The following is an 18,966-nucleotide window of genomic DNA, read 5'->3' on the forward strand; positions in this document are numbered from 1 at the left end:
CTGAATGAAGCTCTTCCACCCGAGGCCAACCCTCCTAACTGCCAGGGGCCCGGGTCCATCTTCCCGCTTCCGTTATCTCCTGAGATGCACAGACTCTGAAATCATGAACCGGTCCTCCGGGACCGTCCCGTTCCACCCCTCTTCTCCCGATGGGGAACCGGAGGCCTCCGAAATGGAAGCGCCTTGCCCAAGGCCACATGGCTGCTCGGGGCCGAGGCAGCATGATCCTCGGGTCTCTGCCTCGCATCGTCTGGGCGAGCACTTCAAACCCAGCCCTGGAGGGCTCCTGACGACTCTCATGCTGTTTCCAGTAAATTCTGTGCTGATTCTTGGCACGAAGAGAGGAAATGAAGAGGGTAGGGTAGGAATGTAAATAAAGGGAAACTTTGGGATTTCATCTAATATATAATTATAGGATCCATGGTGGGGGTCCTAGATGCTTCTGTGAGGTGCTGCTCAGGCTGTGCCCGAGCGGGGAAAGGGGTGTCCTGGGGGTGACAAGGATCCCAGCAATGCTCCATCTGAGGCTCCAAGCCCCTTGGGCTTTTGGAATAGCATCTCTGGGCCGGAAGCCTGGACTTGTTTGCAGAAACACATGGCATTCCGGAGACGCTGGGAAACTACTCAGCAGATGAGAGCTGGGCATCCTGGGCATCTCAAAAATGGCACTGGGAGGATATCCTGGGCGGAGCAGGGGCCCTCGCACTGACTCAGGGTTTAACTGTTTGTGTGGCACCTGCCACGGCTGTAGACGTAGGGCTTAGCTTGCTGTCCTGCTGGAATGCTGCAAGCACTCCGGTGTCACCATGGCAGCCCCGGGCACAACTGCTCAGGTTAAGTGTGTAACCACAGATACTCACAGCAGTGGGTCCTCCCCCTCCCACCACCTATGAAATATTGACAATGAGTTTGACACTATCTCGTGCTCTCTACTTGTTTCAGGTCACTGAAGCTTCGCTGTCTTATGAAATAGGTCCAATTATGATTCCATTTTACAGATGGAAAAAAAGGAAACTCAGAGAGGTTAAGAAATTGGCACAGGGCCACACAGGGGGTAGGTGTTGGAGCCGAGGTCTAATTTCAAAGCCCTCATCAAACAATGTGTGTGTGAGGTGGGGAGTGGGGAGAGGCATGTGGATTGAAGGCCTCGGGGGGGGGGGGGGGGTTGGAGGAGGTCAATGGGGGAAAAAGGGGGACATCTGTAATACTTATAATAATAAAGATAAATTAAAAAACAAACAAACAAAAACATCTACTGCCTTCCAGCTGCTGTTGACACACAGTGATCATGCTAACCCTTCCTATGCACGGGACCTGATGGAAAATTCAAAGCCCTTTCTCATATACTCTTCAGTTCAAGCTCTGCAACAACCTGTGGGAGTACAATTAATGATCTCCAGTTTGCAGATGAGATGAATTAGCTCCATTTTACAGATGAGCAAGACGAGCTGTGAAGTACCTTCCCCGGGGATCTGCAGGCTGGATCTGGGTCTTCCCTTCCCCAGTGTGTTTGGTTTTTTCCATCGCAAACAGCGTCGCTTGCAGTTAGCAGGCCCTCCTCCACACTTCATTCATACCCTCACCAGGTACCTCCGACAACTCCACACGTGTGTGTACAGGACAGCGACAGCACATGGGGTGGGGAGGGGAGGGAAGGGGAAGGTGGGTGTAAGAGTCAGCTCGGGTACGAATCTCTGCTCTCTCTCTTCTTGTCACGTGACTTTGGGCAAAACGTTTCCTCCTTCAAGCCCTAGTTTTCTCATCTGTGAAATGGGAGATGATGATGAAGACGACGATGATGATAACAATACCACCAGATCCAGAGAGTTATGGTGAAGATTAAATGAAACGGCACAGGTAACATCCTTCACGAGTTCCCTGGCATGCTGTGAATGCCCAATAAACTGATTGTCACAACTACTTGTATTATCAGGAACTCCTGGAGGCCCAGAGACTCGAGACCTTGGTGTGGCGCCTGCATCCCCACCTCAGTGTGCAATGCTTAGAGCTCACTGAGTTTAACCTTTCCATTTCACAGATGAGAACATCAAGGCCAGAGGAGGGGGAGGAACTAGAGCCAGGTCTTACTGGGAGCAAGCGTGGGAATTGCTGTCTGACTCCTGACTTTAGGCTCTTTCTTCACAATGCCTTCCCTTCTCCAGGGCCTTGGTGTCCCTTTTGCTCCTTTCCTCCAACTCCACCCACCTCTGCTAAAAAGCAGTGTTTGCCTGAGCCTCTGGTCCCACCATGGGTGCTGGCACGTGGTTGCAGGCCCCAGGCTCCCTTGGCATTCTTTTCATAGAGCTGAGGCCAGGGAGGTGAGGGTGGGCCTGGGGCAAGCCTCCGAATGTGTGGGAATGAGCCCCCCACCCCAGGAATCAGGCCTGGCTGCCACTGTGTGTTTGCTCAGGACCCTTTGGCAGTCATCCATGGTTAGAGAAAGGCAGGGCAGCCAAGACAAGACAGAGGTTAATTACCTTGGGTAATAGGAAATTGGGGAGCGGCAACAATAAGGGTGTCTAGGCCTCTGGCCAGGCAGGGGCAGAAGCCACGGAGGCCCAGCCTGGCCCGGCCCATCTACCCGGAGTAGAGATTCCTACTCAGGGTCACCCTCAGACTCCAACAACCCAAGGGTGCAGGGGCTGGCCACACGATCAGACCTTCTGTGGACCCTCTCTCTCTGCTGCTCTTTGTTTGCTTTCATTCAAAAAAAACAATGAAACAAACAAGGAAATTCAATTTAAACAGGGCCGGAGCGCTGCTGTTTCTGTTTTGTTACACCAGGGTGAGCTTAGGACAGAAAATCAGCCATGACTTTCACTCCTCCAGTTGGTCTCAACCCTGTGGCGCTATGCAAAACTGCATGGAGGGGCGGGCTGCAAAGGCAATCTGCCTTGCTAGGTGGGGTGGAGGGGGGCAGACTCAGAGAGAGACAGCAGGACAGAGAATCTCAAAGAAGAAACAGCAGAGAAACTGAGACACACGCAGAAATCACGAGAATAACAAATAGCAAAGCAAAGAAGGAATCATTGGGAGAATGGCAGGCAGACAAAGAGAAGAAGAGACAGACGGAGACGCAGAAAGGCACACAGTAGGGCAAAACAACAGTGAGAGAGGCAGAAGAGCTGGAAAGGCCAGAGCCAGGGAGGAGGGGAAGAGGGAGGAAGAGAAAAAGTCCCCTGGCAAAAGCAAGCTTCCCCGAACTCAGGCTGGGGTCCATCTCACCCCCCTTCGTTTGGAAGGTGCTGAAATTGCAAAACAAAGAGAGGAACGTTTGCCCAAGGTCCCGGAGGCAGGGGCGGTGGCAGTGGGCTACGAACCCAGGCGTCCGGCCTGAGAGACTGGTCCTCGACACCTGTGCCCCCCGAATCCTTCCGTCACATCCTCTGGCAGCGTGCACAAGGGGTTTGGCGCCCGACTGTCCTTAATTAAAACTCGGGGGTCTGGGCCCAAGCTCTCTTTCATCTTATTTCCTCCCAGAAGATCCTGGACGGTCATTCTCTCCAGGGCTAGTGGGACCCCCCACGTGCCTCACAGGGTCTAGCCCCCCCCAGGATGGTCCTTGGAAGAAAGCAAACCAGCAACTAAGTCCAGAAGAATGGCGCAGAGAGAGGAAGGAAGGAGCTAACTTCCTGCAGGCCCCTAGAGGCCGGGCAGCCGGGTAGACCCCGCTCATGGAGTTTCTCACCTAATGCCCCGCCCTGTAACCCGGTGGGATGAGAATGATGGCCAGCCCTCTTTTTCCAGAAGAAACTATTGCACAGAACAGTGGAACAGGACTTGCCCGGGGGCAGGTGATGGGTAGGGGGCAGAATCAGGAACTGCCCCCAGCTCAGCCTGTCCTTAGAGCCTGGGCTCCTTCCACTGCCACACACAACCTTTTTGGCCCAAGAGGAGTAAGACTAATTTTGGTAAGAAACAAGCAAGCAGAAAATGAGAAGCCCCAAGAACTGACACTGGAACTATTTTAAACTTGGGACCAAGTCGGTCAGACTTCAGGGCAGGACAGCTGCCAGTGGGATGAGAGACGGGTCCAAACAACACCCAGGCTCCTTGTTGGAACGGCCAGGTCTCAGGGCCACTAATACAAGGAATTTCAAAAAGAAAATCAAGAGGTATGTGGAGTTAGGTATAGCAAGCTCACAAGCAGCACATTTCCAAGGGGAAAGAAGAAAGGATGGTCCTACTTCAAGAGGTAGGAAGAGGGCAGGGGTGTCCAGCAGTGAATAAAAGAAGAGGTGGGGTGGGGGTTGGGGGGAAGGTCCTCACTTTTAAAGGATGGCAGGTGATTTCTCAGCTCTCAGTGTTAACTGCTTTTGGGGTGCCATAAAACATTTCACTGCTTTCTACACCAGGGGCCCGCAGGATTCCAGCCTAGCTAAAGTCAAGTCCCCGCAGTGTCACAGAGACAGGGCTACTACTTGTGTCTCAGTTATAGGAACCCCCTGCCGGGGCTCTGCTCCCCTCTGCTAAGTGCTATCTCTCCCAGCAACTGCAGAAGGCAGGGGAGGGAGTTGAAATTAATTTTTACCACCAACAAGGGCAACGAGAGCAGTAGTGATAACAGCTAACACCTATGCTCCCACTGGGAGCTCATCGCCGAGTGCAGGGCTTTTGTGCACCATCTCATCAAATCCTCCCGGGGTCCCAGTGAGCTGGCCATCGTGCGACCCACCTTGTCACGGAGGAGGAAGTGGAGGCTTGGAAGGTTGAGAAGCTCACACAGCTGATAAAGAGCAGGGCGGAGATTTGAACCCAGTCTATCTGCCTCCAGTCCATGCCCTTAGCAAGGGACAGAGGGACCAGAGGCCAGCCATCAGAAACCTTCAAAATATATCTGCTGAATAAGCCAGTAATGGATGAGTCATCAAAAATGCAAATGAATGAAAGAACTGATGACCAAATGAATGAATGATGGAGCATAAAATGGATGAATAAATAGATGGGCGGACAGACGGATGAAACAAAGAAGGAAAAGAGGGATGGATGGAGCGATAGATGATTGACTGGGTAGCTGGATACATGAATGAATCACTGAGTAAATAAAAGAAAAAAATGATGAGCCGAAGAATTGTAATCCTTGTGATAATGATGCTCACCCTGTTAACAACTACAGTTTCTAGGTTGGTAAGAGAGGTGGTCTGCAGTTTCATAATTAGGGCACATGAAGAAAACTGGTTTCTAGAACTCTATAACATGATGGCAGCGCCCAGATGTGGCAACAATCACTGAGATGGGGAACAGAAAGCAAGCATCTTTTCCCTCTGAGGTTACACACGAGTCTCAGAATGACGCCCCTTCCCATCTCCAGAAGTTTGGATGCAGGGACTCATACTCTATGAAGGAGTGATAATGCTGTCATTTCTAAGGAACTGGTGGGATCTATTACTAAAAATTCATATGTATATACATGCATAAACATATCTACATATATGTAAATAAGTGTATATGTGTATATACACACTGCGTGTTTACGTATACATAGCATATATATATATATATATATATATACACACACTTCAGATATGCTAAAATAATATTTTTCAAGGAGATATCATGAAATTGAGAAAAGAACACAGGCAGGGACACTGGCCAGAGCCCTCCTTGCTAACTTGTCACCTTCCCTCTTTGGCCTACAGATTCTTCATCTGCAGGAGGCATGTTTTGAGTTTCTGGCCTCCCTGGGCCCTTCAGCACCAGCCATGTATGCTTTTGTGACTCACTATGGCCACACTTCTCCAATGGCCCCTTCTACACCTTAGCGCCTCAAGGTGCACACACAGGCTGGCCTACAAGGCACCTGGCTGGCCTGTGCAGGTGATCCATGCCTTGGCCTCCAGGCTTAAAACCGTCCTGCCTGCTTCACACTCCCCATGCACCCAGCATGTCTTACTTGTAGAGGCCGTCGGGCTCCAGACACTTGAAGATGACGGAGTAGATACTGACTTCAGGGACCTCTCCATGGCTTCGACCAGCTGCTACACAAGATGTGCCCAGGCCAGAGAGTAAGTCATCGGCAAAACTCAGGAATTCTCCTGGAGGGAGACAGAGAAAAATGAGCTCCCCGGCTCAGGCCTTGGTGAGTGGACATTCTTACTGTCGTCCAATCCCATCAAATGTCTGCATACCATTGTCAGGAGGATTAGCACAGGGTATAAAAATGCCACAGGTTAGTACACAGTCCTGTGACTCTTTGTTTAAACTTATGCCTGAACTTTCTCAACTGTAAAGTGGGGATACTAATACCTACCTTTATAATAGGGTACCAAGGCTCAACTGAGCTCAACTGATGTGTAATAAAGACACACAAAAAGGCTGCAGGGGGACAGTGTTCTCTGTAAGTCCCTTCCTTTTCAGAATTGCAGTTCCTGTCCTGTATAGAGAAGGAGCTGGACTAACAATGTAAGATAGGTTTCATGTCACCTGGCACTAGATTTACAGAGTGCCGTGTAGTGATGGACAGAGACCCGGTCCAGCTAAGGAGGTAAGAATTCAGTGACTGATTAGTGATGAAGGATATGGGACAGAAAGGGACAGTGGAAGAACATGTGCCCCAGACACCATGATTTCTAAGTCACCTGGCCATCACATGTTAGAAAGCAGCTGACATTTACTAGAAATAGGAGTAATGCGGAAGATTCGATGAAGACTAGAAAGAATGAGTGAACATTTGGAAACCCGAGGTCACTTCACTTTGTTAAGAATCTGCTGCATAGCTTTGGGCAATCAAATTCCCATCTCTGAGCTGTCGTTTTCTCCTCTATAAATTGGAGGTGCTGGAATCACTATTAGGGTTTTTCAAAAATAAAATAAAACTATAGCTGTGCACAAAGATTAAGTTCTGAGGATAAGCATTGCAGCACTATTGAAACGAGCAAGAATTTAGAAATTAAACGTCCAACAACATAGAAACAGCAATATCAATTAGAGTTCAATGATGCAATGGAATATTTTATAGCCCCTACAAGTAATACTGTGGGATGGTATGAGTTACATGAAAGGATATTCATGGCATATTAAGTTTATAAGCAGGTTGCGCTATTACAGAATAATCTACTTTGGGGTGGAAATTTTACATGTGTATCTATTGAGAAAGAGGAGGCAAAAACACAGCAAATGCATGCTAGTTGCTGTGTCTGGAGACTGAGACAATGGTTACTGTTTCGCTCTTAGTTTTGCTTATCTCTATTTTCTCAAATTATCTACAATGAACATGTATTGCTTTCGTAACAAGGGGGGAAAATCAATAAAATTTACTTAAAAATAGGTGAAGTGAATGAGCCAGACCAAATGGCCTCTGTGTTCCCTTCCAATTCTAAAAGTGGACGATTTCGGAGCAAAGTGGGCACGTGCGGTATTTTATACCACGCAGGATGAAACGGTCTGAGGCCTCCCCACTGCGGAGCCCTTGTTCACCTTCCTGCCCCGCCAGAGGGCCTCGCACTCCCTGCTGCCTCATACGCTCAGTCATAACAAGGGGGGGACATCCGCTCAACTCTCTCTTCTCGGCTGGGGCTGAAGGACAATCCAGTTTAACGGAACCATCGTGGAACAGTGTCTGGGAAGAGTGAGACCCAGAGAAGCCAAGTGGCACTTCTGTCCCAGGGAACCGGGCGGGCAGAACACGCAGATCGCTTCCTGTTAGTGTTTCAGAGGAAAGGCCACTCTCCCCTCACGTGTGAACCGTGTAATGCTCGTCTCACCGAAGTGTCTGGGTGGGCCTGGGATTCAGGTGGATGACGGTTCGATAACGTGCTGGTCCCTGTGGTCCAGTATAACAGATCCGATGGGGAGTGTTTTTTGTTTTCCACTTTTTAAAAGGCTACCTACAGTCCACAGCCTTGATCCGTAGACGCCAGAGCGCGGGTCTGGATCAGGCTGCCCGTGACAGGCAAGTTCAGCCGCTATCGCCAGGCAGACTTGGGACTGAATTCTATTTCCACCATTTATTGCCAATCCCTTAGCCTCTTAAAGTCTAAGTTTTCCTTTCTGTGACAAGGGACCCATCACTCTTTTATGAGTTTGGAGTCTAGAAAGAAAAAAGCTGAGTCTAGGAAGAAACTCTTTGCCCAGAACGAGAGGTCTTGCTAGAAAATACAGGTAAACGAAACCCATTTTTTCTATTACAGGTTTTCGCGTCCCCTGTCCACTATTTCTTCTGTAGGCCTCTTCTGTCAGTTTCTTTCATAGTGAAATCATAAACCATGAATGTGTCTCTTCCAATAGGTACCACAGCAGAGCAACGCATGGGGTGAAAATGAAAAAATGAAAACCCCGGGGGGGTGGGGTGCAGGGCCTGGGATTATTCACCGAATGCAGTGAGGGATTTGTTTCTCTTGGTTTCTTAGGATTCCACGTCTGGCTGCTTCCATTTGTTTTCTTTGAGCTTGGATCCATGTCTGTGTACTTTTCAATTTGTTTCCAGATAGCCATTGAAAAAGCTGGCCCTTCGCAAGGGAATTCAGTATGCTGTGGCCTGTACTATTAATTGTCTTCCAGCCAAAAGATGGTTGACATTCATCTTCAAATGGGCATAGCTTTCCAGATATTTCCATGCATTTCAGGACAATTTAGACCATGGACAAAAGCCCCATAAATACTGGCACACAGTCCTTCGGTTTACAGGTTCAGTTCAAATGAAGAAAATGGATAACATGGACTATGTAAACAGTCACACGAAGGGCATTCTAAGGACAGCGAGGTTCCAGTTCTATTTGGGACCATCTATACTTAAGGGCCTTCAAATGAAAAGAATGTGAAAGAAGAAAACTGACATTTAGTAGCAGCTTTTCTTCTTTTCTATTTCATCCTCACAGTAGTCAATCCTAATGAGTTAGATTTTAGGAGCTCATTGTAAAGCTGAGGTCACGCCTACAAATTTAGGAAGGGACAGGGCTGAGATTCGAACCCTTACCCTCTTAACTGCAAAGCCATACCTTTTCTTTTATACTGTGCTGCCTCCTAGAGAGAGTTTAAGACAGACAGTGTTAGAGAGCGAGCTTTCTCAATTCTGTTCAATTTGCCATTGAATTCATTCCACTCTCTTAGCTCTTATGGGCTTGGGGAATGAAACAATAAAAGAAATGGTCCCTGACCTTCTACAGCTTGTAATCTGACAACAGGAAGGGTTGTTAAATACGAGAACAGGCCCATAAAGTAAATTGTAATATTGCTTTTCTTGGCACTCTGTTCGAGAAGGTTTAAATGCAACCTAGATGGAGACAGGTGAACGAGGCAAGCCCTCGCTGTCCCTCCTCACTTAGCGGAGGGGGGATAAGAGAGGCCTGGGGCTTCTCTATGCACAAATGCATTTCAGTGCAATTCAACACACGCACTGTGGTTCCACAATATAACATCTTCCCCATCGGGCAGCCGCACAACGGAATGACCGGTAATATAGCGCAGTGCGTAAGAGGCTGGGCTCCGAATCGACTCTGCCTAAGATTAGATCCTGGTCCACCCCCACCTACGGCTTGCCTTGGACAGGTTCTATCTCCTCACATGTAAAAACCATACTACTCTGCAGTATGGTTGTGAATATCATATAAACTACCATGTATATTGTTAGAAACCAATTAGCACAATGTCTGGCCTACTGCAAGAGCCCGAAAATATTTCAACTACCATTATTGTTTTTGTTAACTATTGTCATAATCCAGGAGAGAGATGAGGACTCCTAGGGATTATTTTTCATGCAACCCGCTCCCTCTCCAGGTGACAAAACTGAAGCCCAGAGAAGGAAAGTGGCAGCCCATGGCCGTACACAGTGTGGGAGGAAGATTTGCTCTCCTATCAGATACAGCAGCCAACCTATGAGACAACATCGCCTAGAACTTAAGGGCTTCCAGAGCTGACCCAGGAGCCCTTTGCTCCTCAATTTCTAACCAACTTTATTCAACTTGAATGCGAGCCACATCTCCTGGGTGTTTACTATAGGCCAGGCACTGGGCTAGGCACATAGTTTCACCCTGCTATCTTCTTAAACTTGCAAACTCTGAGAAAGATAAAAATCCCAGGAGAGAGAGAAGGAGTTCTGCTGCTTTCCAATAGGCAACATAGTCTACCAGTGGTTTGCAAATTAGAATATCTAGAACTCTGGGGGACAGAGGAATGGCAAATGTGGGGGGAGGGAGCTAAGTCTGTCTCCTCTACACCCATACCGACCTTCAACCAGATTAATTCCACTTTAATCTATTTTATATACTGATGGCCCATGTTTTATTTAGGTTGGGAGAAAACACTTAAAAAATAAAAAGCTTGGCTGCAAAGTTGTATTGCTGGAAATGTTTGAATCCTAAACCCCTGCCACCTTCCCTGATAGAAATACAGGAGTCCAGGAATGTTGCACCCCACCCCCTGCCCTGGGCTCTGCATCCACTCCAGGCAGAGTCCAGAGTAACCAGCTCTTGGCCTCTGAGATCCGTGTCCCTTCCACGAGGACACTGCCTGGGCCACCTCTGTCCCTCCTCCCTGCTACACCGTTATGGCCGAGCCTCCTAGGCCCCGGCTGCTGCCACCACAGCCTCACCCATGCCTGTCCAAGACTCTGACATTCTTTTTCTGTTTCCCTTCCCTTGAAAACAGATAGGGAGCTGGGAGTCGCCGTACAGGAATGTGCCTGTTCCCCATTATGGCTCTTCTGGGGCTGTAACCCGAGTGGGCTCGGGCCAGACCCCCACACATTTCTTTCTCCACTCAGGCTCCAGCCTTGCTCACATTACGATCCACAGAAAGGGTCGATCGCCATTCTAGGGAAGCTTCCAAACCAACCCAACAGAGCACAGAGCCGTTTTTTTCGGGAGGCCCCACCCCCTGCCTCCATTCTCTCTCCCGCTCCTTTCATCACTCCCTCAACCCTCTTCCTCCTCGCGGCTCCCTCTCCCTCTCTTTCGCCCCTCACCCTCTGCCTCCGATGGAGGTCACAGTCAAAGCTGGCCACAAGAGCAAATTGAAACCAGGTTGGGAGAAAAGCAGCAGAGAAATTCCAAGATGGAAGGGGTGGGAGCAGTGAGTTATTTAGCCCAGGTGGGGAGGAAGGCCCCAGCTCAGGACGCTCCACTCTTTTCAGGAAACGCCAAGGGCACTTTGAGGCTGCCCTGGGCTGGCCTCTCTCTAGCCTGCAGCGGCTCTTCCCTGGGTGCCCAGGGAGGAGCGGGGCGCGGGGTTTCCCTGCCTTTCTTTGACTTGGGCAAATGTAGAAATTCATTCTGAGACCTTGTCAGTGACAGAATGCTTCTTGGAGGGCCTCACCCTACCCGCCGGAGTGGATTCTCTCCTTCCAATCCATGGTGGTGTTTTGATGGTGCAACAGGGCAAAGGGCGTGTGTTTGGGGCCAGAATAGACCTGGTTTTGGAGCCAGGACCGCCACTTTTGAACTATATTATCTAGGGATGAAGGGCTGAACTCTCAGAGACTGCTCTTCATCTGGGAAGCGGATGGTCATCAGAGACCCCGGCCAGGAATGAATAAGACACGCACATCCCTGCCACACGGATGGTGCACCAACGCCCGTGCCCCGCACGCTGCTTCCTCTCCCGGCTCAGGTCCCATCAATTTGCTCATAAATTTTTAGTGGCCAAACTCAGCTGCGTTTAGATACATTGCATGATACCTAACTCCCTAGAACTTCCTTTTTATTTTTATTTTTTCAGAAGGACATAAATCTTAAAAGAAGGAAAGGAGGGAGGAAGGAGAGAGGGGGAAAAATGTTTTAGTTAGTTCTCACTGTGTGGTATCGAAAGCGTTTGGCATTTTTACTTATATTGTCTTGTTTGAACATTCAAAACAACCCATGTCCGTGAATATCCAATATGCCCCAACGGATTAGGTTCATTGAGCTTCTACAAATGAGGAATTAGGTGCCCTAGCCCGTTCTGCTCAGTGGTTAGCGCGTTGGTCCGAGGACTGAAGGGTCCCGCCCGGGTTCGATTCCAGCCAAGGACACGTACCTCGGTTGCAGGTTCAATCCCCCGCCCCAGTCAGGAAGCAACCAATCGATGCATCTCTCTCACATCAATGGTTCTCTCTCTCTCTCCCTTCCTCTCTCTTAAGCACATCCTCGGTGAGGGGTAAAGATTAAAAAAAAAAGTTCTGTGAGGTCGATTTTATGATTACCACTTTATACATGAAAAAAAAAAAAATATTCAGAGCTCTTAAGCAAGTCGCCAAGGTCACACTCCATCTAAATAACAAGGCTGACTTCAAATCCAGAGCTGTCAGATTCTAAAACCTGAGCCTTTCCCATCATAAAACACTACCCAGGGCAAGGGACACAAAGAGTCCATTATTGAACAAAAGTCACCGAGCATTTCCAATGCCCTGCTTCCTGTGGCCCCGGCTTGCTGACCTCATCGCCCGTGTTCCCTTCCTCACTTGCTCGCTCCTGCCACGCTGGCCCTCTTCCCCCACGCCTAGCATGCCAAGCACGTTCCTACCCAGGGGCTCTGCGCCTGGAGCGCTCCCCCCAGCTCTCTGCATGGCTCACTCCCTCTCCTTACCCAGATCACTGCTTAAATGTCACTTCCTCAGACAGGCCTTCTCCAGCCACACAACTTCATCCAATCACTCTCTGGGACGGTTCCCTCTTTTACTCCTTTTCATGAAATGTATCTTGTTCTCTCATATATTGGTGAATTAAAATATTGTTTGTATCTCCCATTGTAAGCCCCAAGAGGAAGGGTCGCCGTGGTGCCTGTATGCAGCAGGCTCTCCATAAATATTTTTCTAGGGACTGTATGTATTTACTGGGTACTTTAAACTGAGCTGATGGCTGGGAACAACATGAAGGAAAATGTCTTAGTCTGCGATCCCTGGGAAGAAGAGCCTAAGAGAAGGGCTCGGGGTGCAGATGGTTTGTCTGGGAAGTGATTCCAAGAAGCAGGCCTGGGGGAGAATGGTATAGGGAAGGGGAAACACTGACAGAGAGGAGCATCATTATGTTTGCTTCTGTGACTGATCGGGACGCTGTTCCCCTGTGACCTTCTAAGAAATGAATGGGACGTCTCCCAGAATTGTTTGTCTGAAAGCTGAGGATCCAAAGCATGTACCCATGATTCCTGATGACCATAGGCTGGGAGCCTCCTTGGGAGTGTAAATTTCCCCACACTATTTTTTTTAGCTGTGCTTGCTCTAGGATGTACGGAGCCCCCTCAGTCTTGCACAAGGCCGTGGGGCAGAAGCTGGAAGCATGGGCTCGATGCCACTGGCAGGGCAAGGTGAGCCTGGCTGTGGACAGAACTGCCCACCACAGCTGCACCTGAAGTAGCCACGGGCCAAGAGGACGTGGCATGGCCCCTCGAGGCCTGCTACAAAGACCCGATATCGCTCTGCCTTTAAGGAATTTACAGAAAAAGCAATGGGGGTGCCTTCCTCACTGAGGTCTAGGACAGACCTGCTAGTCTCACTGTTGAAACAGTCCACAAGCAGTTACTGAACACCAGTAAGTACCAGGGAAAACATGACCCACTGCGGACACAGCACAAAGTCCCCTCCTCCCCTGTGGTGCTCACAGCTGAACGAGGCAGAATCGTCATGGTTGCTTTTATGAGGGACCCAGACTTTAATAATATTAGCCTCAGCATTAACAGGCGCTTGGCGAACAGAGTCTGCCCTTTCCTACAGTTGGATTAATTAGGGCCATTAAAAGCCCTGGTCATCCCCACCGTCCCGAGGACAAATGATGCTAACACATTTGGCCGGGGAAGGTATTGCTAACATGTGTGCGGAGAGCCGACCTGGGGACCAGACTGCGGAGGAGGGAGGGCCGGGGAGCCAAGGCCCGGCCTCGCCGTCACTCTCTGAGGACCGCAGCGTGGCGGGTGCAGCGCTCACCCACGGAGGGCTTTCTTTCCCTTTTTTAAAATATCAATCCTAAATGTCACACTATTGTGAAGGGGAAAGAACCGATTGTACAAAATGTGCTTCTCATCAGAGCCTCAGTTCCTTAACACTTGCGGCTTTCTCCGGGCTGAACACGTTAGTCACCGTCTCCCCCTGTGCGCAAAGGGCAGCGCGTGTGTGCCGACGGCGGGCCCGAGGAGCCCCTGTGCCCACGAATGTGCCCAAACACTGTGTCATCTGGCAGAGCTGCGCTTGCTACTCTCGCTTTGTCGAGAAGAGCGGAGCGGCTCAGGGAGCCGGGGCAGGCTGCCGGCCACACAGCCACTGCGCCGCGGAGCTAGGCCCCGAACGCAGGCTGGTCCAGCGCCAGGGCTGTGGTTTTTTCACAACACGCACTTCCTAATTGCTCTGTCTCCAGGGCCTCGGTCTCCCGGTCTCTAAAATGAGGACGTCAGTATTCCTCGGCGAGGGGGTCAGGAGGAGTGAATTAAATCAAGTCCATAAAAATCGAAAAGCACTTTATAACCTGGAAAGCGCGATGCGTACGTCAGGGGTGGTGGTTCGGGGGAACCCGCAGAGAGCCAGGGAAGGTGATGGGAATGTCAGATGGGCGCCGCTGCAGTCAGAAGGGGGGCGGGGAGGCCATGCTTTGCGAGGTGCTGAGGTCTGTCAGTGTGAGGACCTCACCACACACGAGGACACACAAAGTGCAGGAATGAAGAGCCTCTCGCGGGGGTAGAGCATAGACACTTACCCGCCGGTGACATGGAGGGGTTTCTGCATCACAGGAAAGGAGGAAAGAGGGAGGGGAATGGGGAAGCTAAATGCAGAGAAACGTACATACCACTAGCTTCCTGCGATCGCAGCTTCCAGACCCCTCTCAGCTCCCGAGCCCGGCTTCTCTTCTGAAGTTCTGCCTCCCCGGCGCCCTCCTGGCCGGCCAATCTAGAGCAGACCACGCCGCCCACCAGTGGCAGCCTACAGCTACTCTATTTGTTTATTTACCCCTTTACTGTCATTTGATGACTAAAATGTTAGCTCCACGACTTCAGGAGGTTGTCCATTGTGGTCCATCCTGTCCATGGTCTCCCCGGTGTCTAGCAGCAGAGTGTGAGGGACACAGTAGCTGTTCATTAATATCCACTGAATGAATGGGGTGGGGGGGATCTGGAGAGGTAGCTTTGAAAACGTGTTGAGACAACTTGGGGTTTTCCCTTAAGTTTTGCTCACACCCAATTTCTTTCCAAAAACTTTCCTTGGCCACCTCTCCATCCGGCAAGGGTCAGGCCCTTCTGCTGGGTTCCCACAGCGCCCGTGCTTCCCACCACTGTGGTCCTTCACCCAGTGCTCTGAGATCACCTGTTTAGTGTCTCCCTCCCTGGTGGGCTTGGAGAACCCATGGAAAGGGACCTGGCCTGTCTTACTCACCATCTGAGCCCTGTGCTTGGGTGTATGGGACAAGGAAAACTTCCTTTCTGGATGGAAGTCAGCCCACGAGCCCAGGGCTGGGCTGGGTTTCCTTGTACACCATCCTGAGCAATGTGTCCCATGAGGCCAGCAGATCTTGTGTGAAGAAGCAGTAACTGCAGAGTTGGGGCCTGAGCTGCGCCCCCACCTCCCTGGGAGACTCTATGTACCTCAGTTCACATCGCTGCCCAAGCAGAGGGCCGTGATGGAGAGAAGGTGCATTAAGCACTCTCCCATCTGTACCTGATTTGATCTTGCAAGTAACTCAATGCTGCAACCCTCCCGACTTTTCTCTCTATGTGCCTGTCCCTTTGTTTCTTCAGTCTTAGCCTCTCCAGGCTCTTCATCTACCTGCCAGGCCCCCAAGCTCCAGGAAATTTCCCTCATTAATAATATTGCTCCTTGATTTCTGCCCAGCCCCAGCGCTTCTGCCCAGCCGAGACCTCCGCCGCCTCACCTCAGCATCCACGCTGGCTGCCCAGATCCTCTCTACAGTGAGGATGGCCTTTCTCTCCCTACAGCCTCTGCTCTTGTAAAACTCTTTACAGTTTATAACGTGCACCCTCACCTTCTCGTATTTAAGCTTTGTAAGTGCTCAGCGAGGTAGGTGGGATGAGATGGAGGTACAAATTCCCATTTCATGGAAGGAAAAACTGCAGCTCGGGAAAGGGCTGTGTCCCCCTGAAGAGGCACCTGGGCTGGAGCCTGCCCAGGTTTCCTGACTCCTCGTGTGGCGCTCCAGCAGCTGGGCCCTGGGCTCTGGCCTCCTGCTTCAGACTCGGAGCCCGCACGGCCAGCACAGCCTGACAGCGCTAATGAGGCTCTAGCCTCTGCTGAGCTCTCCAAGCATTTCCCAACCCAGACACCAGTATCAAATCCCGTGAGCAGCAACACTGTGCTCAGTCCTGGGCTTAAGTCCTGGCTTTGCCAAATGATTCTTCTAAGCAAGTGACTTAATCTCCCTCAAGTCTCACTCTCCTCATCTGCACAATCAGTGTGAAAATGCCCGTCTGAACATCACCGATGGAGTCGCACTGAGGACTGACAATGTATTCAGGACTTAGCACAGGGCTTGGCCCATGGCTAACACCCAGTAAATGGCAGTTTTGTTCTTACTACCGTTATTATGAAAACTGCTAATTCATGAAGCATCCTCTATGGGGTAAGTAGACAGAGAAATTCAATGATCCAGGAAAAGTGGATTATCCTTATGAATCGGGCACCTCACCCTCCTCCCAAACCAGGCCAGGCCAGAGACTCAAGACTGCGGAATGCCCACAGCTCCCCTCCACTTTCTAAATAGAAACCTCGGAGCCCGTGGTCAGCAGGTAGCTGGGATCGCTTCGTAGATGATGGAGCCTCCATTTGTCTTTCTCCCCCCCTAGGGTGGGACCAAGCTTCAAACCGAAACCTGACCGGGACCCGTCAAAGGTAGCTCCTGAGGATCCCATCACGGCACCACAGAGGATTCAAATGGGATCCCGAAGCCATTCCATTGCTCCGACCTGCTTCCAGGCCACACTGGCCCATGCACCCTGGCCCACACACACACGCACACACACCCCTTCCTCAGACCATCCCTGTGCCCAGGCCTACAGCAGGGAATCTCCAGGAGGGTGGAGAGAAGGTTGGCAAAGATGAGTCAGGTTTTCTGGTCGTGCGAGCAACACCATTCCACCAGGCTGAGGTGAATCACTGAGAAGAGGTGGGACCCGGGAGGTGGCGAAGAGAGGTGGACTTCCAAATGGGTGGGGGGAGAGTCAGAGAGAACTACAGCCAGGAAATACTCAGAGTCAGAGAGACTGAAGGAGAAATAGACACCAGTAGAAAGGACCGGGAAGAGAAAGGAAAAAAGGGAGTGGGAGAGTCATAGAGAGATGGAGAGAGTTCGATAAAGAGGGAGGGAAGGAGGGAAAGAGAGAGAGAGAGAGAGGGAGAGAGAGAGAAAGAGAGAGAGATACAGGTAGAGACTAAAACAGAGAGAAACAGAGACAGAAGAAGACCAAGATTAAGAGAACTGGAAGGGCCTGGCCAGGCGTGGCTCAGTGGTTGAGCAGCAACCTAGGATCCAGGAGATCGGGGTTTGATTCCCAGTCAGGGCACAGGCCCAGGTTGCGGGCTAGGCAGCCAATCAATGACTCTCTCATCATTGATGTTTCTATCTCTCCCTCTTTTCCTCCTTTCCTCTCTCTGAAATCAATAAAGATATGTTAAAAAAAAAAAAAAGAGAGAGAGAGAGAGAGAACTGGAAGGGAGGGAGGGAGGGAGGTTATTGTCCAGCAAGAGAATGGACAATAGCAAGACAAAAGTAGAAACAGGAGAGAGGGAAGTGGGGTGACGTAGAGTGAGAGGCTGGCCACTGAGCCGCCAGCAAGGCGAACAGGCCTTGGCTCTCCCGAGGGCTGGCCAGTCCTGCCTCTGCTCGTTCCAGGCTGCAAGGCTGTACCTAGTGCCCCGGGCAGAGGAGACAGACCCTGGCCCAAAGTGTCGATGCTGCTTTCTTCTCCCTTCAGCTTTGGGCCAAAACCCAAGACAGCTGAAGATCTTATTTCCCCACAGCCTGGCTGGGGGACCCACTTAAATTGCACAGGCAGAGGCTACTTTCTGGAGATGCCCAGAGGCCAAAAAGGCCTCCACCAGAAAGGAATGGCCTTGAGCAAATGACCTGGGCAATTTTCGTGACCATTTTCATCCAAATCCCCCTCATGTATCCCTCCCACACACATACAGATCTTTATTTTCACTCTCTAGAAAAATGACTCCCTGGCTTCCCCATTTATATTAAAATTTTCCTTTAAATAGAGAAAGGGAAACAAGCTCTCTCTTCAATCCACAATGAAAGCTATAAAAGGGTTTTTAAACTTGGAAAATTTGGCTGGTCAGTTTTTCCTACTGTTTAATACATGCATTAGGTTACACTGCGTGAGTGCACATGGTTTATAAGCTTCTAATTCATACCTAGCCCTGCGAGTTTACAGCTTTACAGGTATATATATATATATATATATTATATGTGTGTATGTGTGTATATTACACATATATATTTATATATACACACAAATACTCACATGTGAGTGTCTGTGTGTACATAAGTAATCCCTCTAAATTGTACAGCTCATTCGAGTTTACAAAGAACTCTCTCTCACTTGATCCACACAATAACCCTGGGAGGCAGGCAGGGCAGGATTAGCGCCTCCACTTCACGGGTACCTGTGTGTAAGGCAGAGGCTCCAGGGCCCCATGGGTCTCCAAGGGGTCATGGCCCGTATCACAGTTCCCCATCTCCACAGTCACACAGACGGATTTCACGACCACAGGTCTGGGAAGGGCCCAAAACCAAGGGAAGCCTGAGGCATCATCTGGACAGGGTTCCCTTTTACAGATGGGAAGACGGAAGCTGGGAGAGTCACCACTGGCCCATACGGCATTTCTGTGCCAAGGAGACAAGGATGACAAAAAAGCATCCCTTCTGCAGGGCACTTTCATTCCAGTATCTGGGATTCTCCCAAAGTTCTGACTTATTAGAACAAGACCCTTGATCGCTGACTGATGCACATCTGTGGCGTGTCTGACTGGAATGGGGAGCGCTGGGACACGGCAGCACTCTGCACCCCAAAGCACGCGTAACCGTACCTGGCCGCCTGGGAGGAGCTCAGACA

General features: G+C 50.3%; 1 protein-coding gene across 4 annotated transcripts in view; it reads right to left on the reverse strand.

The window, feature by feature from the left end:
- Window positions 1-18,966, reverse strand: part of ASTN2 (astrotactin 2) — a 694,556-nt gene that overhangs the window by 36,432 nt on the left and 639,158 nt on the right. For all 4 annotated transcript variants that reach the window (XM_081150627.1, XM_081150626.1, XM_081150624.1 and 1 more), the window contains one exon: window positions 5,894-6,035. In XM_081150627.1, coding sequence (XP_081006753.1) covers window positions 5,894-6,035 — 142 coding nt within the window. The remainder of the gene's footprint in view (window positions 1-5,893; window positions 6,036-18,966) is intronic.

This window comes from Miniopterus schreibersii (assembly GCF_964146895.1).
Source record: "Miniopterus schreibersii genome assembly, chromosome: 11".
NCBI lineage: Eukaryota > Metazoa > Chordata > Mammalia > Chiroptera > Miniopteridae > Miniopterus > Miniopterus schreibersii.